This window comes from Oryzias latipes, chromosome 1, assembly GCF_053564925.1.
Source record: "Oryzias latipes strain Hd-rR chromosome 1, Olatipes_Hd-rR_3.1".
In the NCBI taxonomy this organism is placed as follows: Eukaryota; Metazoa; Chordata; class Actinopteri; order Beloniformes; family Adrianichthyidae; genus Oryzias; species Oryzias latipes.
This window is the reverse complement of record NC_136237.1, coordinates 2125869-2150666: the sequence shown is the minus strand read 5'-3', so window position 1 is coordinate 2150666 and position 24798 is coordinate 2125869. Positions and strand designations below refer to the sequence as shown.

General features: G+C 42.9%; 2 protein-coding genes across 3 annotated transcripts; both read left to right on the top strand.

Moving 5' to 3' along the window:
- The first annotated feature begins 42 nt into the window (after nt 1-42).
- LOC144994097 (uncharacterized) lies at nt 43-7491 on the top strand. The gene is made up of 5 exons (XM_078950568.1): nt 43-255; nt 2247-2408; nt 6887-6982; nt 7056-7087; nt 7167-7491. Exons 1-5 carry the CDS (start codon nt 192-194, stop codon nt 7314-7316), a joined length of 504 nt encoding a protein of 167 aa, XP_078806694.1. The 5' UTR covers nt 43-191; the 3' UTR covers nt 7317-7491.
- Nucleotides 7492-16736: 9245 nt separating this feature from the next.
- Nucleotides 16737-23371, top strand: LOC105355073 (uncharacterized). 2 transcript variants are annotated; one of them, XM_011480890.4, is made up of 6 exons: nt 16737-16889; nt 16960-17280; nt 18293-18403; nt 18481-18519; nt 19186-19325; nt 23010-23371. In XM_011480890.4, exons 1-6 carry the CDS (start codon nt 16853-16855, stop codon nt 23223-23225), a joined length of 864 nt encoding a protein of 287 aa, XP_011479192.1. In that variant the 5' UTR covers nt 16737-16852; the 3' UTR covers nt 23226-23371. The 2 variants fall into 2 exon arrangements, with proteins under 2 accessions (XP_011479192.1, XP_020562023.1); XM_020706364.3 differs by lacking the exon at nt 19186-19325 and having other exon boundaries at nt 23010-23176.
- The last annotated feature ends 1427 nt before the right edge of the window (nt 23372-24798 follow it).

The following is a 24798-nucleotide window of genomic DNA, read 5'->3' as shown; positions in this document are numbered from 1 at the left end:
CAGTTTCCATTCCAAACCAACTTTAGCATGCCAGAACCGGAGGAGGACATCACCTCTGAAAGAAACTTCAGGCAGAACAGGGTCTCTAGTCTCGCTAAACAAAAAACAGATTTATATTGCTGCTACCCTGAAAAGACTTTGGCTTCACGGTTCAATCTCAGATAATAAGTGTGGTGCAACATCTTGGAAAAATGTGTTTTTTAACCAGGACAACAATGAAGTTTGTCGTCGTCGTTACAATGTTGTGCTTTTCAGGTGAGTTTTGTATTTGTATTCTAAAGATTTTGGCATACGAAGCCTTAATAGTAAAGGATTTTATGGACATATTTAAGTTGTTCATAGATTCACTTGTATAGAAGTGTATTGCTGTCTATTAAAAAAAACCAGGCGATCTTCATTTTAATTTATTTGTGTTAAAAAAACAACACAACATGTCTGTGCCTTAGACGCGTAGTTTATGTGAAATGAAGTGTTTATTTGTGTCTGTGGTGATGCAGGAAACAAGTTCCTGCAGGAATTTGTCTTGATGTGAAGCTGCACAGGCAGGCAGGGAGCGTCAATAAAGTACAGAAAAACAGCCCAGACAAACAGCAGCAGTTTCTCATTAATTCACCATTAATAATCACAAACATCACAAGAACTCATTACAGTTTGGTTTAAACAAACTCCACTGAAATTCCTAATATCATTATATTTTCTTTTGGAGGAACCAGCGTGTTCCAGTAATGCTAGTTGTAGACGCGTCCTCAGCTCATCGCCTTAGGACTACAACTGTTGTGGTCCTATAAAATTAGATTTAAAAAAAACTGTGATTTTCTTTCAAAAATTTTCTGTAATTTTCATTTTTGTTTAAAAATAGAATGACAATCACATAAAAAATTTGAATGAAGATTTTTTTAAGTGTATACAATACACTTCTACTGAAAATAGCAAATAAAGAGACTTATTTAAAAAAATATTACAGAAAACCAAAAAATTATATCAAAATTCATTAAAAATGTATCTTGAAAAACCTCACAGTTGACCACACCCACAATGTGAGCATCCAGCAGGTCAACCACAGACATCACTGCTGTGTGCCGATGTTGTCGTCGGTATCGACTCATAGACAAAATAAACAGTTTATTCTGTTCAATATTTAATACTTTTCCAACATTTTTCTCTCTAATGTTTGTGAATAAAGTAAGTAGGAAGAACAGAACAGACTGGCGATGTGGTGTCGAGCACATAAACTAAACGCATCATGTCTATGAGACGGATCTTATAGTTTTTTTTCATGAGCAGATGAGGTCAGAGCCCTCCATGTTTTTTGCTTTTGTAGCACCTCCCCCTCTTCCAATATGTTTGTCTACTGGATGTCAGGATACAGAAAAATGTTCAAAGTGTGCTTTGCTCACTCTTGGCATTCTCTTTCACACTTTTTTATATGTATATAATTCCACATTTGTTAATTTATAGTTTTGATTCCTTCAGTTTGAATCTACAATTTTCATAGTCATGAAAATAAAGAAAACTCTTTGAATCAGAAGCTGTGTCCAAACTTTTGGTCTGTACTGTATATAGAACTGCTGTTTAAAATGTAGGTGACTTTAGCCACACCCACCCAAACAGGGGTTGACCCGTACGGGTTCTGCAGGTTTTATGGGCCGTCCGCGTCCGTGGAGCGGCAGCATCATAGGGAGAGCTCAGGTGTGTCTTTTAGTTTCCTCAAGGCTTGTGAACAACTTTAAGGGACGCCATGAAAATGGAATTACCATTGTTGTGTGTGTGGTACGTGTATCCTGTTAGACTACGAAGTCACACGTACCTATGACGGATGGGTGATGCTGTCGTACGGCGTCCTTACGCCACACTCTAGTCGTTGGTAAGGTGCGAGTACTGACCGCACAAATGCTGGACGCACGGGATGTGCACGTGAAGTGTCAGTAGGATGTCGACACAGACTATACTCTCTGATTGGCTAATTTCCTTCTTCCTAAAAGGCAGGTTGCAGGGAGGAGCGCACACGTATCACGTGAACAACACTAACAGCTCCTTGTACAGTCCACCTGTATCTACTTGTAAGGAAAGTTGGAACTAAGACTTAAATGATTTTTTATTACTTACTTCAAAAAGAAAGACTGTTCAAGACGTTAGGGCACTCAGAAGGGACTCAACACTTTATTGCTTTTATCCGTACCGTAGGATGTGTCCACTCTATCCGTAAATGTTCTCATGGGCTCATTTTTCCTTCTGTTTCCTAAAAGCGTTCACGGTTTCTGCTGGAACTCCTCCATTCAACAATGCCACTTATGACTCTGATGAGGTCACGCCAGCCCATAGTGCCGGTCCGTACCAGCCTGAACCTTCAACAGCAACATTCCCATCAGAGGAGACGAGGAAACAACAAGAAGTGATCAACCTGACGGGTATTTATTTCACATGAGCTCCTGCAGTAGCTTTAGGAGGAAAGCTTCTCTCCTGAAACATTAACGTTTTAAAACGAGGGGGTGTAACGATTGATCGACTTCATTGATGAGTCAGTTTCTACGATCCAACCAGACCAATCTGTCTGAGGCAAGTTGTCAATCGAATCGGCCCAAACCATTAAAATCCGTTCAAAATGATATAAATCGATAAAAGACATTGGAAAATATCAATTGGATTGAGACATGGTAGGTTTATTTTACTATAACATAAACTCGACCAATCACAGTGCACATGTGATGTCATTAAAATGGATGAGTCCCTCATTCCAGTCCAATGTGTGGACAGACTTTGAATTTAGCAAAGTCATGTGACCATCCAGTGTGCTAGAATAAGGTGTGTCAAATTATCATGTTAATTGCGATTCATTAATTACAGACAAATAAGCGTGTTATTTTATTTTAGTCACAGTCATCTCATTGTATCTATAACCAGTACCTGTTATACAAGCGGCCAAAAGGAGCTTCCCCCATGGGATGGCTGGGCGCTTGCTTATAGAGTCGGTGAGAACCTCAAAGTAGAGCCGCTACTCCTTCACATCCAGAGGAGCCAGTGGAGGTGGCTCCTTTATTCTAGACGCCTCTCTGGGGAGGTGTTCCGGGCATGTCCCACTGGGGGGAGGCCCCAGGGAAGACCCAGGACACGCCGGAGAGACTATGTCTTTCGGCTGGCCTGGAAACGCCTCGGTGTCCCCCCAAAAGAGCTGGAGGAAGTGGCCGGGGAGAGGGAAGTCTGGGCATCTTTGCTTAGACTGCTGAGAGGTAGATGAGACGTAAAATGGCCGCCAAGGAGTCAGTCAGGCTCGTCAGGTTTATACCTCACTTGCTGCGTTTCTATCACACTAATGCACAAAACTTTATTGAAATTCTAGAAATGTCAAAAACACAATCTCACAGTTTCACAGTTTCCATTAAATCCTAATTATGTGAACAAACACAAACCAAATCACACGATAAGTCATTCAGAAAAACGGCGACGGATGTGACCAACACTTTGATTGACAGCAGATACATTCACATTTCTGCCAAGGCCCAGCGCTCTTCATCATCTATCAAAGGAGACGTCGGCGTCTTCTTCAGGGCGTGGAGCGGCGAGCTCCTTACACGTGGGAGGGGCTACAGATGATGACATAATGGGAAATGGTGGTTTTCCAGAGGAGCTGTGGATCCAACAATTCCTCATGACACGCTCAGCTTCTGATGATCTGTGTGACGCTGTGGGACCACTGGTGGCGCCCGCCGTGCAGCGCCCAAGGCCGCCAGTTCCTACCAAGAAGGGCATCGCCATCTGGTTGTTGGTCACATGACTGATTTTGTAGAAGCCTTAGCCCTTGTGCTGTCCTATGGGGTCCAGATGACCCCACCCTTACATTGACGTGTTCTCCCTACCATGACAAAGGTGGATAAAGGTGGAAAGATTCCCCTAAGGCATTTGTTTTTGCAAACATAACTACAATATCACTAAAATACATTAAGGATTTGGTTGTATCCCACACAGTCAGAATATGGAAACAGGTTGTGCGTCATTTTGGCCTGCAGACAAATCCATTGTCAGGCCCTATTGTTAAAAACCATTTGTTTTCTCCATCAATGAAAAATGATCATTTTGCTGACTGGTATGATCGTGGACAACGTGTCTTCAAAGATCTCTATATTGATGGTTTGTTTCCATCACTTGAACTGTTGAAAGACAAATATAACTTGCCTAACACTCACTTTTTTAAATTTTTGCAAGTATGAGACTTTGTTAGACACAACTCTCCAAATTACCCACAACTCCCAGAGGAATCTGTTACCGATTCATTATTTTTGAAAGACCCTGAGATTAGAGGCGGAATCTCACATTTGTACAACAAACTGAGCCACCTCAATGGCCACAGCACTTTGCAGCACTTGAGGGAGGCCTGGCAGGAAGAGCTCGGAATAAATATTTCAGAAGAGCAATGGGATCTAGCTTTAGGCTCCACACACACAACCTCAATCTGTGCCAGGCATGGTTTGATTCAGTTTAAGATAATACACAGGCTCCACTGGACTAGGCTCAGGCTGAGTAAAATATTCCCTGACGTTGACCCTCTGTGTATACGCTGTAGACAGGCTCCAGCATCTTTGTCACACATGTTTTGGGGTTGCTCTAAGCTGTCAAACCTTTGGTCTGATGTTTCTCTGACACTGTCAAAAATTTTAAACCAGACAGTCAAGTTGGACCCCCTCATCGGTATTCTGGGAATCACTGACCCCCAAACTTTTAAAAAGAAATCTGAGTGTAGGTTAATTCAGTTCACATGCTTACTTGCACGCCGAATAATACTTTTAAACTAATAATACTTTTGTCTCTAATCCACACACATCCAGTGGATTAGAGACATTTTATTTTTTCTAAATTTAGAAAAAATTAGGTACACCCTGCAAGGACGGGAAGAGAAATTTTTCAATGTTTGGTCCACCTTTATTAATGACTTTGTAAAAAAAAAAGTTAAATTTTTTTTATTTTTATTTTATTTATTTTTTCTTTCCACAAACTGTTCTTGCAAGCTGTTGGTGTTGTTTATTTGTAAAATATGTAAAAAACTCAATAAAGAGAACTAAAAAAAAAAAAAGAAGGTGGAAAGATTTCATGTAATCCATGGACACCAGTGAAGATCACAAATCATTGAAGAAAAAAGGTTCAGAGCACTGTCTAGTGGGTCCAGATGACCCAACTCCCAACGTTAAAGTGCCAAGGAGGCACATTAACATTGAGAGTGGGGTCATCTGGACCCCACAAGTCAGCACAAGGGTAAATGCCAGAGATGACCATTTTGCATTCATTTTCTTAACCCTTGTGCTATCCTAGATGAACCCCCCCCCTCCATTGACGTGTTCTCCCTACCATGACAAAGGTGGATAAAGGTGGAAAGATTTCATGTAATCCATGGACACCAGTGAAGATCACAAATCATTGAAAAAAAAAGTTTCAGAGCACTGTCTAGTGGGTCTAGATGACCCACTTACCAATGTTAACGTGCCTAGGATAGCACAAGGGTTAAGTGTGTGTTTACAGCCAGTAGGGGGGGCTAGCGGGTTTTTGTCACACTGCAGACTGATGTCAGGCTCAATGTTGGACTGAAGTCCAACCAACAGTTTTTGACCTCGCTAAGTTCTTCTTGTCACTTTGGATATTTTCTTTATAATTTGGTTATTTACTTAAGTCGACTTTGGATTACTGTTCATTTTTCAATGTGAAGAAAAGGAAATAAAGATTTTTCTCTTTTACTTTTGGAATGAAGGATTTTTGCAGATGGTTGGATTCATAAGAGGAGCTGCAGGAGCGTCAAAGCTGAGGACTTAACACTGGAACCATACACATTTAACTCATAAGAAGTGTTTCTGTTGCAGTTTTGCGAAATATGTCCATTTCGATACGCCTCTAAAACCACCTCCTCCAAGCACAAAAACCTTTTTTCAGTGAGGATTTTTTTGACACGCAGCTAATTAGTGAAACTGCTATGAACTGTAGCATATCAGAACCTGAACGGTTTTCTTCCAAAACGTTCATTAATTTCTGATAATGCACACCTCTTGTTGTGGAAAACACTACTCTACTGTCGCCAATTAAAGACAAGCAGGATTAATAAATTAATTTAATTAATTTATTACAGCTCATGATTAAATAAACACTCAAGAATATGAATCACATGACAGCACTAATTCTAAGAATGTTCCCTTTGGATTCTCTGGATGTGGAAAAACAACAGCGGTGAACTTTAGGAAACTAACATGTGAATGGATTTGACATTCATTCTAGTTTACTTGTTGGTTTGGACACAGATTTCATTAACTTGATGATCTGGAAGAAATCCAAGAATCTGGAAAACTTCACTGTTCAGTAGCCTACAGGGGCGGAGCTAGAACCTTATATATGGAAGGGGGCAGAAGAATTTGGAAGCGTGGCAAAACAGCAGCAGGGAAGGCCTTTACAAATTCTTTCATTTCTAAATGTTCCTTTTGTTATTTTTGTGATGCTCCGGGAAGCTTCTCTTGATGATTTTTTTAAAACTTTGTCAGTAAAGCTGCCCCTCCATGCCCCCCTGTAGCCCCGCCCCTGTTACCCAGGTTATTTATCTCTGAGTCACGCTGGTTGAAGTTTTGGCTAAAGGTGATCTGGATCCTTTTTAGGTCGGTCAATCGGATCCGATCGGAACGTTTAAATTTAACCAAAATGGGATCGCATCATCCACTACAAACCATGATATGAAGTGAATTGTTGTTAAACTGAATTGTTAAATAATATAAATGTAAAGCACAAAGCTCTCAAACTTAAGAACGTGAAAAAAAGTTCACTATTCTGTAAAACGTTTCAGCTAAATTTAATTTTAAATGAAAAACCAAAAGGAGAAGCCTCTCTGTTATTTAACGGCTGCTGGTTCCTGTCGTTGCAGAAACCACCGTGGTCATCCTCGTCTCTGCAAGTCTGGCGTTGGTTGTGTGTGCCGTGATTCCTCTTATATTCTACAAACACTGGCAGACTAATGCCGGTACGGAGACAAACTTCTAACACCAAACTGTGACAAAAAACCTCAGCTGAAAGCTTTCTGGTGTTTGTTTCAGATCACAGCAGATTGACAGGAAACACTGATGAGGTGAGTGTCTCCTGAATGTCTGACTCTCAGTTTTCTTTTTCTGTAGAAGGGAATTTTAATGATAATAAATACCTTACAGGGTTCTCACTGTGAAGACACTGCAGAGGATTCCATACCTGCTACTGTGGGGCTGCAGTCTATACAGGAGGGTCCTCCTGAGTCCAGGGGGGAGGACAGCCACCAGTACGCCACTGTCTATGAGGGACTGGATCCTAAAGCCCTGGACTGAGCCGGAACTTTGTGTCTTCATAGTTCAATGAAGGACCGCTGTTCTAAGATCAGCCTGTGTGATCAATAATCAGCAGGAAGCTGAGGAAGTCTGGAGAGAAAGTAGACTTACTGGATCTGTGTGTGTGTGTGTGTTATTCTTGATTTGTATCTCATACAATACGTTTTGTGTGTAACTGTGTGTACTTGCATTGTGTCTTCACCTGTACACTGGAATATCAAAAACTTGAAAAACAATACAGAGCTCTGGACCCCTGCAGTCACGGCGGGTGACGGCCGGCAGAGCCAGGTCCTTCTCTACACCCAAAGGGCGGAGAGGCCCCGCCTGCTACGTCATGGGGAGTCCTGATTGGTCAGATGCCTCTGTCCCACCGGTGCCAGACCAGAGCTCCCACTGGGGCGGCACCTGCGGGCAGAGGTCGTGGCTCGCCCCTGGGGCCGGCTCTATCTCGGCTGCTCTGTCTTTTTGTGGGGTGGGTTGGATTTTTTTCTTTTTTGGGGGGGGGGGACAGCCCTGCCTGCAAATTGGGAGACTTTGGGCCCACTGCTTGGGGGGCTAGGGGCAGGGGGCAGTCAGGAAACTGTCCCCAAACTGTTCAAGCAACAACTTATGAGGGTAATTGGGGGGTTGCCACACACCCTTTAGCCCCTTCCCTCTCGGCCTCCCAGCAAGCAGGAGGTGGACTTCTGGGTGGCTGCCTGGAGTGTGGGGACATGCGCAGAGTCCCCACGGGGACAAACTACGTAGAGTGGAGATCTCGAGCTCTACCCATTTCACGTTTCCTTTTGTAACCTAAAGTTCTTTTCCCTCATAAGTGTGTTGTCAGGTAGGGAGGGCTGGGGAGCATGAAGGACCCAAAATGCAGAGACGGAAGGCACACGGTTCCAGGGCAAGGGGTTTATTCACAAATAAAAAGCGCTGCAGAGCAGGAACACAAAACTAAACTTACTGTGGGCTTAGCATGAACACATGGGAAGGGAGTCAGGGAAGAAATGTTAATGGACCAGCACAAGAAGAAGGCAGAGACAAGACTTGAATACAAACAGCACTGACAAGACACAGGTGAACAAGATCAGGAAAGATTGAGGTTCCAAAAGTCAACCAAGCAGAAGGGGGCCTGTGAGACTAACTTTGAAAGGCAACAGAGTACAGGGAGGCTGGGCTGGGCACACCAGTGAGGCCAAGAAAATGAGTCCAGAGGACGGCCGTGTTGTCTGGTGTGGCCGGTCCGGAGGACGGCCGCGCGATCCGGCGTGGCAGACGAGGCGGGTCTGGCATAAAGTATGGGGCAAGCGTGGCTAAGTCTGGGTTCTGCCAGCAGTCGGCTGGCGGGTCAGGCATGGAGTCCGCCAGCGGGTCAGGCATGGAGTCATGGTCGGGCATGGAGTCCACTGAAGGAGCAGGCATGGAGCCCAGGATTGGCACAGTATAGTCAGGGTCGTGCTATGATGCATCGGGGACCCTCCTGGGAGCTGGGACGGGATGGGGTGCGTCCGGCACCCTCCTGGGAGCAAGGACAGTTCGGGGTGCATCCAGGACCACCACTGGAAAATGGTTGTGGTGAATCCGGAACCACCACCTGAACAGGAACGGGCTGGGGTGCATCCAGGACCACCACTGAAACAGGCTGTGGTGCGTCCGTTACCACCACCGGAACAGGAAAGGGATGGCGGCGGCGACGACGACGACGACCTCCCCCTCATGGCAAGATGGCTCCACCAAGATGGCCCTCCATAGCAGAAGTGCAAAACTGGAGCATGTCAAACTCCCAGTATGACCTGGTCCAGGAAGAAATATGTCTGGTCCATTCTGTCAGGTAGGGAGGGCTGGGGAGCATGAAGGACCCAAAATGCAGAGACGGGAGGCACACGGTTCCAGGGCAAGGGGTTTATTCACAAACAAAAGGCGCTGCTAAGCAGGGAAACAAAATTAAACTCACTGTGGGCTTAGCATGAACACATGGCATGAAGACGGTCAGGGAAGAGATGTTATGATGTGATGCTCTTGGGATTGGTTTCTTAGTTTTGACTGGCAAGATGGCGCCTGTGTTTGGCTTAGCCGCTGCCGGCAGGACACTCTCACAGAAATTTACAGTTCTGTTTCTTTCTGTGCTTATTATTTTGTTTTTTGCAAACGACGTTTTAGCTGCTTTTGTTTACGACCGCCTTACACTGCTGTCTATTGGACTTTCGCTGATCGGCAAAGATACCTCTTCTTCCTGCGCCGGCGTTCTTCGTTCCCTGCATCTGGCGCCTCCAGCCGGTGTCCTGACTGAGGGCCTACCGGTGCCACGCGGATCTCGGTGGAGGAGGAGAGGGAAAAGAGCTGGCGTCCAGGTAAAGATCAGGCTGCGATGGAAGCGAGGAGTGTCTTGTAGACGGCGACGAGCGTTCCTGGTCAGCTGTCATCTGTCGACTTCCACCGACCCAGATGCTTTTCCCGAGTCCCTGCTTGGACACGCAGGGTCTGGATTTCTGAGGCCGTGCTACCTGAGGACCGTTCATCCAAGCTCTTCTTCGACATGGTCGCCTCTCCCTGTGGTTTCCGGATTCTCGGACTGCCTGGGTTCTAACCCTCAGCTCCTGTGGCCCCTGACGCGGGTCGCTGACAACTTGCGCCGGGCTCCCTCCCCTCTGAGCATGGCGCTCCTCAACGCCCGATCCGTGGCTAACAAATCGTTTCTGCTAAACGATCTTATCGACTCCAGGAACATGGATCTTATGTTTCTGACTGAAACTTGGCAGCGGAATTCCGACCATTCGTCCTTCATTGAACTCTGCCCGGCCGGTTACTCCTTCATCGGACGGCCTCGGCCATCGGGTCGTGGAGGGGGAGTCGCCGCGGTCTTTCGGAATCGCCTCCTATGCCGCTCGGTGAGCGCTGTTCAATTTTCTTCATTCGAGCTCCAGGTGATCAAAGTCGGGAATAAGTACCCTCTTCACTGTGCCGTTGTCTACCGTCCACCTGGATCAAATGGTGTGTTTTTACAGGAGTTCAGCGACTTTCTTTCTTCCACTATGAAGCTGTCTAACCTGATCATAGTTGGTGATTTTAACATGCATATTAATGATGACTCTGATCTATTTGCCAGTGGTTTTATCAGCCTAATGGACTCTTTTAACTTTACTCAGCATGTGTCTGGGCCCACACATGTTAAAGGTGGCACACTCGATCTTGTTTTTAGCTTGGGTGTGCATATTGATTTTATTTTTTCTGAGGACATTTTTATTTCTGACCATCATTGCATTTTTTTTAACTTATCTTTTTCTGTATCACTTTCGCCTGTACGCAGAGAAGTCAGCTCTCGCATCCTTAACTCCTCCACAGCTGAGGTCTTTTCTAATGCTTTTAACCTGGTCCTTTCTCCGTGTACTGATGTTAATACTGTCACGGTGGAGGGGTGGCTCGAGAGCCGGTAGGACCCAGAATGCAGAGGCAGGAGGCACAAAGTTCCGGGGCAAGGGGTTTAATTACAAACACAAACAAAAGCGCTGCAGAGCAGGATGACAAAAACCAAACGAAAACTCACTGTGGCGTGGCGAGGGACAAGGAACGAGGAACAGGGCATGACATGGCATGAACACCAGAACAGGAATAATGGACCAACACAGGAGGAAGGCAGAGACAAGACTTATATACAGACAGGGCAGACAAGACACAGGTGAACACGATCAGGGCAGATGGGGACCAAAGGAAGTAAAACCCAAGAAAACAGACAAGACAGGATACTTTCAAAATAAAACAGGAAACAGAAACAAGACAGAACAAGGACCAAAAACAAGACAACAAGTTCAAATCATGACAAATACTTTATTATGTAACTTTAACCGTTATTGTCTTTCCATCTTGGATGAAGTCTGTCCTGTTAAAACTAGACTGGCTCCTGTCACTAAGGTTTCCCCTTGGATTAACAATAGTATTCGCCGTCTGAAACAATTATGCAGAAAAGTTGAACGTTTATGGAAAAGAACTCACCTAGATGTTCATCTCCTTCATCTTAAGGATCTTTTAGTTTCTTTTAACAATGCTGTTAGAGATGCGAGGGCTGCATATTTCACTAATCTCATTTCCAAAAGCAGAGGTAATCCTAAAGTGCTGTTCAACACTATTAGTGATATTGTTATGCCCAGTCCACCTGCCGTTCCCATCCATTCCAATGATGACTGTGAAAAGTTTTTATCATTTTTTATTGAAAAGGTCAGATCTGTGAGAAGCTCTCTGTGTCACACAGCTGGTCCTGGCTCTGGTTCTTTTCCTGGTCCGCCTCGTCCTGTGATTTTAGACACTTTCTCGCCTGTTTCCCTCCCTGAGCTAGTCAGATTAGTTGGCACAATGAAGTCATCCTCTTGCTCCCTCGACACATTGCCAACTTCTCTGCTCAAAGATGTCTTCCAGTCCATTGGTCCCTGTGTCCTGTCAATAATGAACTCGTCTCTGCTGTCTGGTCAAGTCCCTGAGCACTTTAAGGAAGCTGTTGTACTTCCTCTCCTTAAAAAACCTGGGCTTGACCCCTCCCTCTTGAGCAGTTTTAGACCCATTTCTAACCTTCCTTTCATGTCTAAAATTTTAGAAAAGGTTGTTGCCAAACAACTTACAGCTGCTCTCGACAGTCATGGGATACTTGATCATTTTCAGTCAGGTTTTCGCAGAGCTCACTCCACTGAAACAGCCCTTCTCAGAGTCACTAATGACATCCTGATGCAGGGTGATGCAGGAAAATGCTCTGTGTTACTGTTATTAGACCTGACCGCAGCCTTTGACACTGTGGACCATTACACCCTCTTGGACAGGCTGAAAAACTGGGTTGGGGTCTCCGGATGAGCCTTAAACTGGTTTTCATCATATTTGACTGGCAGATCTTTCTCTGTTGTCTTCTCCAAGTTTAAGTCTTCCTCTGCTCCTCTCACTTCTGGTGTGCCCCAAGGCTCAGTTTTGGGACCTTTATTGTTTATTTTATATCTGCTGCCTTTACAGCATATTTTAAGTTCTTTTAATGACATTTCTTATCACTTTTATGCTGACGATATTCAGCTTTATGTGTCTTTTAAACCCCAGGATGTTTTTAAAATACAGACTTTACAAAAGTGTCTGGATTCAGTTAAGAGCTGGATGAATCACAACTTTCTCCAACTCAATGAAGCCAAAACTGAGGTCCTAGTTTGTGCTCCTGACAGTTGTCTCCCCAAGATAATCCATGAGCTCGGCTCACTTGCTTCTTTTATCGAGCCCTCTGTCAGGAACCTAGGTGTAACTTTAGACCCGGTTTTATCCCTGGACTCCCATGTCGGGTCACTCGTTCGCTCTTGTTTTTATCATCTAAAAAACATTGCAAAATTGAGTCCAGTTGTGTCCCGTTCTGAGATGGAGATGCTCATTCACAGTTTTATATCCTCCCGTCTTGACTATTGCAACTCCATCTTCACATGTTTAAGTAAAAAATCTCTAGAACGGCTCCAGATTGTCCAGAACGCTGCTGCTAGGCTTTTAACCAATTCATCCAAGTTCTCACACATCACCCCGTTGTTAATGCAGCTGCACTGGCTCCCCATCCACTACAGAGTGCATTTTAAAATCCTGGTCTTAACATACAGAGCTCTTAATGACCAAGCACCAGTCTACATAAAAGACCTGGTGCAGCCATACACTCCCAGCAGGTCACTGAGGTCATGTGACCAGGGTCTGCTGGCTGTTAAGAGAACCCGTTTAAAGACTAAAGGAGACAGAGCCTTTGCCACGGTGGCCCCATCCCTCTGGAACTCTCTTCCTCTCAGCCTCAGATCTGTGGACTCAGTGTTTTCTTTTAAAAAGCAGCTAAAAACATATCTTTTTAAAATAGCTTTTTCTTAATTTCTTTTTAACATGTGTTTTTACTGTGTTTTACTGTTGTTTTATCGTGTTGTACTGTGAAGCACTTTGTGATTTTTATCTGGAAAGGTGCTATACAAATAAAGTTATTATTATTATTATTATTATTATTATTAATGGACCTGGGGCCTGTTTCAGAAAGGAGGTTCAACCAACTCTGAGGTTGAACTTGAACTCCGAGTTGGTCAATCGGGAAATTAACAACTCTGAGTTTTCTGTTTCAGAGAAGCTGATCCGAGTAAGATCAATCAACTCTGAGTGGACTGATTCGGAGGTGAGCGTGAGCACCGCGACTATAAGAAGCCATTATCAATGGAGCGCAGATATCACGAGTCACCATGGCAACCGTGAAAAAAAGAGGTCTGCGTATTTTTCGCCAGCTGAACTTGACGTGCTGCTGCAGAGTTACAGTGAATATGAGCATATATTCCAGAAGAAAAGCAACACCGCTGCATCTGCAAAACAGACAGTTAGCGTGGGAAAACATAGCTGCTCAAGTTAATGCCTAAGTTTGCATTTAAATCATTGTCATAAAATATTGACTGTAATAATTTTTTAAATAGCGTACGGTGTGAAATAAAAAAATGGGGATATTTAGGAGTACTTTTGAAGTGTTCTTCCTGGTGTAAATGCATGAAATGCTGCATAGTGTACAGAACCAATCTGGGGGAAAATGCATTTAACGTCGGTAATGTTTAAAGGACTTTCTTGTTAACACTCCCCTCTTGCCAACTTTGGTCAGTTTAATATTAATACATTCAATTGTGTTTTTCAAAGTGAACTTTTGTCTACTGTTGAACCTTTCGCTGCGCGAAGACTTCTCCTTACTTTTCTCTCGTCTTTCCGACCGTGGTCAAAAGCGCAGGGGAGATTTCCTTCAGGGAATTCTCCTTCGGGGTTCACTTCCCGTTCGAAACCCTCAACCTCCAGAGCGGAATAAGAATGACTCCAAAACAGTTATTCTGGGAATGACACCTTCTTTTTATTTAACTAAGTGCTCCGTCCTCTGAACACACAATATATCCCACGCACACACCTCCGCTCCGTGCTCACCCCCCCCCCCCCATCTGCACCTGCACTCGCCCCTCCCCTTGTCTCTCGTGGCTCGCACCCCGCTCAGCACACACACACTGCAACACTACCCTTGTATTGATCAAGTGGTATAGGTTTATATGGGATTAAGAAAGTAAGCAGTGCTAGAAAATTGTGTTTCCAAAAAGTAATTGTTACATTAATCTAATTCAATGTCCCTGATTTCATTTTCATGTAGATGCAATCCTGCAGGAATTAAAAGAACATGGCAGCAGCTAAAAGTGAAAAAAAAATCGAGTCTTCTCAAAATCCTCGTAAATGTAATTCTCTACAAATTAATGCAGCCTCCTCGTCTATTGGGCCCTCCAAAAAAGAACAAGCCATTCTTGTCACTTAGACCGTCTCTGTGTGACGGACATTTGGGCAATGAAGGTTAAAGCGAAAAATACCGCTTCGTCTTTAAAAAGGGGAGGAGACCGGCATAAACTTTGAGTTTAGGGAATAAAACCTGCTCCCGACCAGGTTAGGTTCACAGCATAAGTAACCATGGATACTGACTCCGAGTATAAGTTACCTCTCTTTCAGAAACGGGTTTGACTTACTCTATTTACTCTGGTTTAACAAACCTCCCATTCTGAAACGGAAAACCCAGAGTTTCCCTGATTTCAGGGTTAATGCACTCAGAGTTTACACTTAACCTCCTTTCTGAAACAGGCCCCAGCACAAGAGGGAGGCAGAGACAAGACTTAAATACAAACAGCACTGACAAGACACAGGTGAACATGATCGGGAGAGATTGGGACTAGGGAAGTAAAACTCAAAAGCATGACAAAACAGGAAACCTTTCAAAATAAAACAGGAAACAGAACTCAAACATGACAGAAACCAAAACGGAAAGCTAAAACCAATACAAAGAAACCCAAACCATGACATGTGTCTGACATTATTCTTTGTAATGTTTAGAGAGATTTGACCACAACCCCCTTTGTAAAAAGATCTGTGGCTGTTGGAAAGAACCCGCTGCTCCACACCAGCGAACACGTCTCTGAGCAAAGCAGCTGGACTCAGGACAACCGAGTCTCCCGGGAGGTTTGTATCTCCAAGCAGAGGAGTGGCGTTGGGACGGGCGGAGGCAGAGTCCTGAGAAACCGTCCAAACAATCATCTGAATCTGTGTTTCCAGTCGGGTCCAGACCATATAAAGGCTGATGTTATTCCAGTTCATCCACGGATAAATGTTGTTAGCACGGATTAGCCTAACCCTAACCCTTCTTCCAGGTCCGTTCTGCCTAAATAAAGCACTGACCGCACGGATTTAAAAACTATTAGCAAACAAGCACTAAATAATAATCATTAACTATAATAATAGCACGTTTAGAAAATCATCTCGCTCTATGTTGGAGCTTTGTTTTCAACAGAACTCATCATTTCTTCTTCTACTGCTGTACGGTAATTTATCCGGACCAATCACCATCTGACACGTCATCCGAACAAAAGGACCGCCAATCAAATAGTGATAGGTGTCACAAACGAACACTTATTGCAGGCTGAACAGTTTTGGTACCTGCAGTGGAGGTCTCTGAATCATTAGGGACAGGACTGAGTCTGTTCTACCAGCCGCCTTCAGGAAGACGTGACCCCTCCCACACAGAGACGATGGGGAGGAGCTTCTTTGCTCAACAGTGCACCCCACAGCTAATTATGTATGTATTTGTTTATTTATTAGGTTAGTTATTTTAATTTAAATTGATTGATGAAAGCATTTCATGGTTGCATTGCAATGGAATTTGAGCATGTGAGAATCAAAACTGGAGTGACTGATTAATTGAGCAGCAGTTTGGAGGAGATGTTAAATAAGGACTGGCTCCTCTTGTAAAGGTGGTCTGTAGTGGTGGTCCAGTCCAGCTTGTTGGTCACCTATAGGACTGTACCATCTCCACACGTCTCCCTCAGTGTGCGTGGGGCCGTGGTGTTGGAGCTCCAGGACCATTTCTTTGGTCTTCTGGACCTTCAGCTGCAGCTGATTCTTCCTGCTCCAGACCCACAAAGTCCTCCACCAGCCGCCTATACTCCCCAATCCTCTCCCCCTCGAAGGACGCCACAAAGGTTGTACCGTCTGAAAACGACTGCCGCGGTGTTGTGGCAGAAGTCAGACGTTTACAGTGTGAACAGATCAGGAGACAGGACAGTTCCCTGCAGCTGAGTAGGTAAAAATAGAAACTTTATCAAGTTTTGCATTCCTGCATGAACTTTTGTCTTTCAACCTTGAATAAGTTTAACCTAAACATGATATAATGTAAAAAAAAAAAAAATGTTCATTTTTATTCAGTAAGCTGCAGGATAGTTAAAGTATTTCAAAGGGCAAAAGAAAAAAATCAAATGTACATAAAATGCTCTGTGAGCTGAACTGTGGGCATGTAGAGCTGCTACTGTTTTCTGCTCTTAGTTGCTGACGCCCACCACCCCCTTTCTGTCTTTTAAATGGCTGAAACCACAGGAAGGAGGAAGTGGTTGTTTTGTGTGTAATTCATTTTCACAAACAGATACACAGTGACCCTCATAGGAAATTTCTGCCACTGCTTCGGTAAATGACAGACCAAATACTGGCATTGCTGTACCGGCTTGCCCACTTTGGCAACAATGAGGCCCATTTCTATGTATTTCTGTCTTTTATACGGTAAGTTCTTTTCTAAATTCAACATATCTGGGTAATTATGAACCATTGATTCTGTGATTTGTCTGTGAAGCTGCCGTCACAGAGAGTTATGAGATCAATATAGAAGGATTTGAAGGGGAACAGACCTCGTTCCTCTGCTCTCATAAACTGGCAAGTTCGAGGAAAAAGTACTTCTGCAAAGATCCATGCAATAAGGACGAAGACATCTTGGCTACAGTTGTACCTGGTGGAAGGACAGTGAAAGGACGACTTTCTCTGAAGGACTTTGGGGACGGAGTCTTCAGTGTGACTTTCAATCCGCTCCAGCTGTCAGACACACATCTATACTACTGTGCGGTGGAAAGACTCGGCTTTGTCACATACACCTCAGTGGACATACGTGTTCAGAAAGGTGCGTGGATCATAATTTCATCTTAGCTTCAAGGTTTAATGGAACTTTGCAATGTTCGTGCTTTAAAAAACAGCTTCATAAACCCAAAAATGTCAACATGTTTTCATGTGCATAAGCAGAGCTTCACCCTTCTGTCATCTCAACATTCTGTTTTTTCTATGGGTCAAAACTTACCCACCCTGCCAAAACCCTCAAATAAAGCAGCTTAATTTAATTTTAAATCTAAACTGTTTTGTGGATGTTGAAACAACCTGTTACCTATGAATTCAACTCAAGGCAATTCGTTTTTTTGGTCTTTTTTTGTTACACAATACAAAAACCAACAGTTTTTTTACACACTAAAGGTCTGTTATTGCTATTTTTTTAAAGGTGAAGTAATTACTACTGACTTAATTATATTCAAAGTGAAAAACAGCCGACACTGGAATTTCTTTGTCAATGGTTTATTCTTATAAGAGTTTAAAAGTTTTTTTGTATGACTGTAATTGTGTAAGAGTATAAAAGTGTTTGTGTGTTAGTTTGTGTTTGTGTGTGAATTAGAGAGTGTTTGTGTGAAGCTTTTGACATTTTTCTGGTTTTCCAATGCTTTTACAAGCCACGGGTCATAAACGATCCATACGACGATTTTTGTACACTAGTGGTGTACAAATTGAGTCCTTTTAGGAAAAGTTATGAAATTAAAAGTACAAGTTAAGTACAGTTTAAGGTATTTTTTTGGACAAATAAACACATCAGTGGGTCAGTTTTAACCCGCAAGACAACAAAAGGGTTTGTATGACTTGGCCAGATTTGATCTCATGACTTTTCAGTCACAGGGCAGACGCTCTACCACAAGGCCACTGAGCTGGCTGTGTGCAGATACACGTGTATCATGAAGGATCGTGAAAGGCCGACTTTTCAGACGTGGAAAATGGGAATATTGTACCAAGATTTTGACAGACTTGTCATAGTTTGTATGAACAAGTGTTTCGTGAAGCAATGGAACTTTGAACATTTCTTTGCGTCTCTACAGCTCTGACCACACCTGCGTCACATGTTTCTTCAACATTCCCACCCCAGCCTGTTTCCAGCTCAGCACCATTATTCACGAACTCCACCATGGAGCCAACAAACTCCTCCACAGGTGGGATCAACAGAAATCAACGTTTATACTCTGATCGATCTGTTTCATTAAAAGAATTAATCCATGTTTCCTTACAGCCACAATTCCACCAGAAAATGAAGAGAAAGTGAACTGGGGTAAGCTCACATTTGATCATGAATGTAGTATGATAATTATACTTTTGAAATCTACACTTCAAAAGAAAACTGACAGTCTTCCATCCTGATATTTGGTTCATTGAACAGTGAGATAGAAAATCACAAAATCCACTTTGAAGAATTGATACACAATTATTTTCATTTCATTGACAGAAATAATAACTGGCTGGGTAGCTCGGTTGGTAAGGTGAGAGGCTAAAATGCAGGAATCCAGGGTTCGATTCCCGGAGGGGAATGAGCAAAGGCACTGGGGCCAATTACCACATCAATGGCAAGCAATTAACATCACTTAGTGAGGGTCCTTTGGCAAGACCCTTAACGCTACTGCATCCCGAGTGTGGCTCAGCTGCAGCTCACCCCTCCCCCAGGGGATGGGTCAAATGCCATTGTGGGATAAACAAAGTATCAATTATTATTATTAAATAAGTATTTGATCCCCTAGTAACCATCCAGAGTTCTGGTTCACACAGACCAGTTCGACTCTCCTTATCAACCAGTCAACTGACCTGAAGACACCTGCTAGAACTGATCACCTGACCAGACTCCAAACTCTCCAACATGGACAGACTCTTTAGTCAAGTTCTTTTTAAGACTAAACAATTAGCATCAAATACTTAGGTCCACCCTATCTTGTTGTCTTTTCAGGAACAGTATTATATGCTACATCGGGAACCTTTGCAGTGCTCGTTCTGTTGATACTAGCTGCATGCTGCTGGAACCTGAAAGACATTTCAAAACCTCAACTGAATATCTGCTCCACTAACAGAGACGCCAGCACACAGGAGGTAGATCGAAGTCTGATAATCTTTTTTCTGCATGCAACCCACTTGTTGCATTCATTTGCATGTGTTTGTCAGCCAACATATTCCGTTGCACGCGGATTATTCTTTTCTTCACTTCTTTTCAGCCTTTGTACTGAAGACAACAATATTGAAAAATTATATTAACACGATTAAAAAAAGCACCAATTTGTTTGTAATTGATCAAACGTGGGTAATGCGATAATTTGACACCCCTGAAAATCCCGAAGCTCAGTGATGCGAGTCTCCCATGATTTATGGAGTAAATGCAACAGCATCTCTGAATGTGCTTCTGTAACTGTCATGGAGCACAACAAATGCATCAGTCTGCTCGAACAGTGTGTAAGTCTTCTTGATGATGATGGTTTATTTCTCCTCGATAGTCTGCATAGAAGCACAAAGGAATCCCTAACAGCCAGAGATTCTAGTCTTCGGTCCGAGTCCTCTTCCTCCTTCATACTGAGGATCGAAGGACAAACTCTCCTTTAGGCTGCAGTCACTTTTGAAAAATCAAATGAAGTTCAATTTAAATAAAATAACAAGATAAAAGAAACAGCATAGAGGCTGAGTGGCCAATTTCAGGGTTTTGAAAAACAGGAAATGAGAATTTTTGTTAGGAGAGTCGGTCTGTCGCAGGAGTTCTCACTTCCCGGTATATTCAGATTTTGTATCATCAGCACTTTGTACGTCAGTGTCTGTTCAATGGAAGACAGAACTGAGACGCAATCTGTCACGATGGGGGGGTTGAGGGAGTACCCAGGCGCAGAGAGGAGGAGGCAGGAGGTTCCAAGGCAACAAAGTCTTTAACACTTGATAAAACCAAAACCCACTGCAGAGCAGGAAAAACCAAACTGACAAACTGGAGAGGGCAAAAATACCAACAGGGAACTGGAATGTCATGGAGCAGCACATGAGGAAGGCAAGGACAGAACGCACAAGACAAGCTAACACAACTAGGAAACCTTTCAAAATAAAACAGGAAACAGAACTGAAAACAGGAAACAGAACTGAAATAGAACCAAAAACAAAGAACCTGAAACTGTGACACGATAATCTTAGGGTGATAACAGCAAGTGTGAGCTGATGATAACACAAACTCTATCAGTCAACAGACACATTTGACTAAAACTACATTTAAATGATTATTTTTCACAAAAATAAAGAAAACAGTTTTTCCAAAGGAATATCTTTTAAATCGGTCAGAAGAAAAGTTAATAAACCCTCAGCGTGTTCAGTTATGATCTCAGTTATTCTGTTATCTATGTTTTGATAAACTGGAGGGAAAATCAACTACTTTAAAATGTGGACCCCCCCACACACACACACACACACACACAGCCATTAGTTGACAATTTTTATTGAAAACTTTTACTTTTAAGAAGAAAAGACGCAGCTTCAAGGTTTTTTGTTCCGCAGCTGTTGGTAAAAACGGAGTGACTGCTGCATCATTAATACAGACTACACAGTTTTCTCTTTTAATTACAGCTTTTTTTATGTTGCTGTTAATTTTTGTCAGAGAAAAATGTGCACCTTGGCTGAAGAGAGGCTGAGAAACACCAACTGTGTGAATGTGTCTGCATGAATGGGACTGCTGACTGTCAAGTATTTTGGGGCTTAAAGAAGGTAGTATAAGTATCCACAATGCAAACATTTTTGTCCATAAATCCCAAACAAAAACACATCAAGCATCACACCACCAGAGGTTTTTATGCACACATTTCAAACTTCTGTTTTCCGTTCCTGACTTTGACCTGAGGGATCCGAGGCCGCTCAGGATCTTAAAAAGTCCAGGCAAAAAGGCGGAGCCGTTAGTGGTACGTTTTTAAAATGATCATTTTGCTGCTTTGCGCCTACTCGCGCAACGTTGGCCGGGTCCATCACGGGTAGGTCGGATGCTAACGGCTGTGAATATGGATGAGTTTAGCCTTCAGATCATTCCAGTGATTGTCCCGTCGCCTAGCAACCGTGAGTCCTGAACAGAGAGGGGTAGTGAACCAGGCATGGAGCTCAACATTTTCCTGGCTTATTTGATCCAATTTTTAATCTTGGAGGTGTAATTACAAAAATGTGTAATTATCTCCAACTCCGGGTCAGACAATCTCCGGGTCGGGCCGCAGTGCATCTTGGGAAATGGACAGCACAGAAGGATACACCAGACCAATCCTTGAAATGGGGAAAAAGAAGGCCGTAATCGTTGGCCGCATTTGACAGTCGCTGAATCTGGACATCACTTGTGGCGGCGCCGTGACGTCAGCAGCCTTCAAATGCAGGCGGGAAGAAATCAAGACAATAAAAGCACGCCCCATCACAGTTACATGAGATTGCTGAGCTTCATTTTACGTAGCAGCTTTGCTTGTCTGGAATCGTTGCCTAAAACCAGTTCTAAACCCTCGTGTTCTGTTTGAGCGCAGGGTAGACCCCTTCTTTGATCAACCGGTGGGCCTCGCATGTGTTTGTTTCTCATGCACACGCCTCGCAATGTTCATGTGCACACCAGAAACCAGCTCTAGATTATTTTTAACTTCTGTCACTTTAGGAGCTCCGTTCATTTAACCTAGATATAAAGAAAGAAATGAAAGCAGGAAGAGGAATGCACGCTTGTCCTGCCAGCATGCAGCGTTCAGAGGCGATGTAAAGATCAGCCTCAGCACTTCTGAAACCTATTGATTAAAATCTACCATCAACCAGCTTCCCAGTCTAAAGTGCTTTTAAAGTAGCTCATGTATGAAAAAGGCCGTCCTCCCTGTAACGACAACGTTAATCAAACTAAATGTTGAATAAAATCTTTTGTAATTTGTCAATTTTATACACTAAGGTTTTGTGGGGGGTCCAGGGGGTCATACGTTTTATTTTACTGAATCTTTACTTGAGGTGTTGAATGTGGTGTTTTAATGAGGTTCGTGGAAATATTTAACTGTTTTAATCGTGTTTTTGACGTTTTGTTTCTCCTGTTCTTCTCGGTTTCTGCTTGATCTAACAAAATACAAATTTCATTTCAAACGAACCTTTATTTGAAATGAATCATTTTATGTTTATGAGGTTTAATGTCACATTTGTTCAGCAGAACTGTCAAACTTAAAGCACCTCCTCAATGCTGGGGCATGGGAATGAGGAACTACAAAGACATTGGTTGCCTGCAATGACGTTATTGGTCCAGCAGGAGTCAGCATTAAGTGACACAGTATGGACACAGTCTCCATACAGTTTGGGCAATGTGCTGAAACGCTTCAGGAAGTCTCATCTATCATCACTAGCCGCCAGGCGGCAGGCAAACACAGTCAGAGACAGGGTTGGAAAACTAAAGATCACATCCAAATAAAACACTTGTTAATGAAGGCAGAGGGGCACAAACAACACTTCGCACTGAGTGAGGCTCAGTGCAAAGCTTAAGTAGACTGTGATTGGTTGAGTGAATAAGAGTCAGGTGTGTGGCATCCAGGAAGTGCACACTGTAGTTGCTGGGAGATGAAGTCCATACATTACTCTGGAGACGGTTCCTGCTGGTGACCAGAGGGGGAGACAGAGCTCGGACTTCTGACAGATTTATTTCAAGAAAACAATTTCATTTTCTTCCCATGTTTCCTATGAAATGTACATAACTAGGATCTTTGTATGTTTTAATTTGTAGTTTATAAAACTCATGCTAAATGCTGCCTTCTTTTTTTGCAGATTCAAAGCGAGATGGATTGTGAGAAGATGGAAAAGAGGATCAAGACGGTGTTTCAGATTAACTGTGTCAGTGGTCAAGGTCAAATGTCAGGAAGTCAAGAGCTTCGTATTTATGAAAACCTCCCAAATGTGAGAGACACTGCAGGTTTTAGATTAGCAGGTTACCAAAAGAATCACAAAAATACCTCTGAAATCTATTTAAATGTTTTGCCTTGAGAAAAATCTGAAAAAAACCAAAACTTTTTTGTTACCAAGAACGACTTGAAAACCACAAAGATGTAGAGACACAAAAAGAAACGTGTCCGCCTTTTGTAATCACTGATGTGACCAATCTTTGACTGATTATGTGGGAGAAAAAAATCTTGGTTTGGGGTCTTCTGTAAGTATTAAACAGGTCTGGGTGTTAACTCCTATTTTAGATGGATGGGTTGTAAAATCAGAGGATTGGGTGTTTGCATGTGTGTCGATTGAAATCGTATCAGAAATTGGTGTATAGATGTGTGGAGTTTAGGGGTTCAACTTGATAGAGCGTCTGTCAGAACCATTGGCGATATAAAATACACACATGGACAACTTTGTTGGTAACCTTTGGTTAATGCAGTGCTTCTCAAATAGTGGGGTGTGATGCCAGGGGGTGTGTGCAGTAGTAGTGGTTATAGGCACAGGTAATACGGGCAATTGCCCAGGGCACAAATTTAACGGGGCGCGGTGGTGACAGCAGCTCAGAGCTTGGAAAAAAATCTGTGCCACTATTGGTTACCTATCATCTGTTCTATCACACAGTTTGTAACAGCCTGAAACTGTGACCTGCCGTCCCTGTAGCTGCTCCTGTCACACGCATGTGTGAGAAGGGGAAGGGAGGGGAGGGCTAGTGGGCTCAGGCTGCGAGGTGAAACGCGCACGCGGAGAGCTAGATTGCACAACACCAGGATCATTGTGCATTTAGATGACTCAGCTCATGCTAATAATGTCATTCATTCATTTGATGACGTGTCTTTATTTTCCATAAATGTATGTTTGTCTGCCTGTGGTTTAGTTGGTGTCAGTATTTGACATAAAGACAGAAGGTAATGCAAGAAAACAGCTGCAATTTATGAGAACATAGATAAACAATCCATCATTTAGAAAAAAAATCAGCACAATTTTTTTAACCTATTTCTTCAGACTAAAAACGTTAATGTTTCAGATCAATTTACATTTAATATTATTTATTGACTGAATTATTTTTCTCTGCATCAAATGGTTCAGTTGGTCAAAATGTTTCTAGTTTAAAAAATGAATAATAGATTTTTATTTTATTTTAGGCACTTTAATCTTCTTTTCTGTTTTAGACTAGAACAGGGTTTCTGTGGCTAAATAAAGGAAATATTTGTTGAAAGTGGATTTATGTTGCTTTTTTCTTTTATTAATGTTAAAAGGTACAATTTTAGGTATACTAATACAATTTTTATAGATACTAACCTAACATATTGTCACCACGGCGAGTGTGTATGTGTGTGTGTGTGTGTGTGTGTGTGGGGGGGGGGGTTAGGGGGGCATGAAACCTTTTCTTTTTCCTAGGGGGGGCCTTGCAAAAAATAATTGAGAAGCACTGGGTTAATGAAAGAAAACTCATAATAGTCAAAGAAAAACTCAAATCTGACAAAAGTAATAACAAATAAAAATTCTATTAAATTTAACCAATGAAGATCAGACATTACTTTTCAATCACGCTTCAATAGAACCATTTACAAAAGTAAAAGCATGAAATGGACCTGGACAAAAATAATGATACCTGGGGAGAGACTCA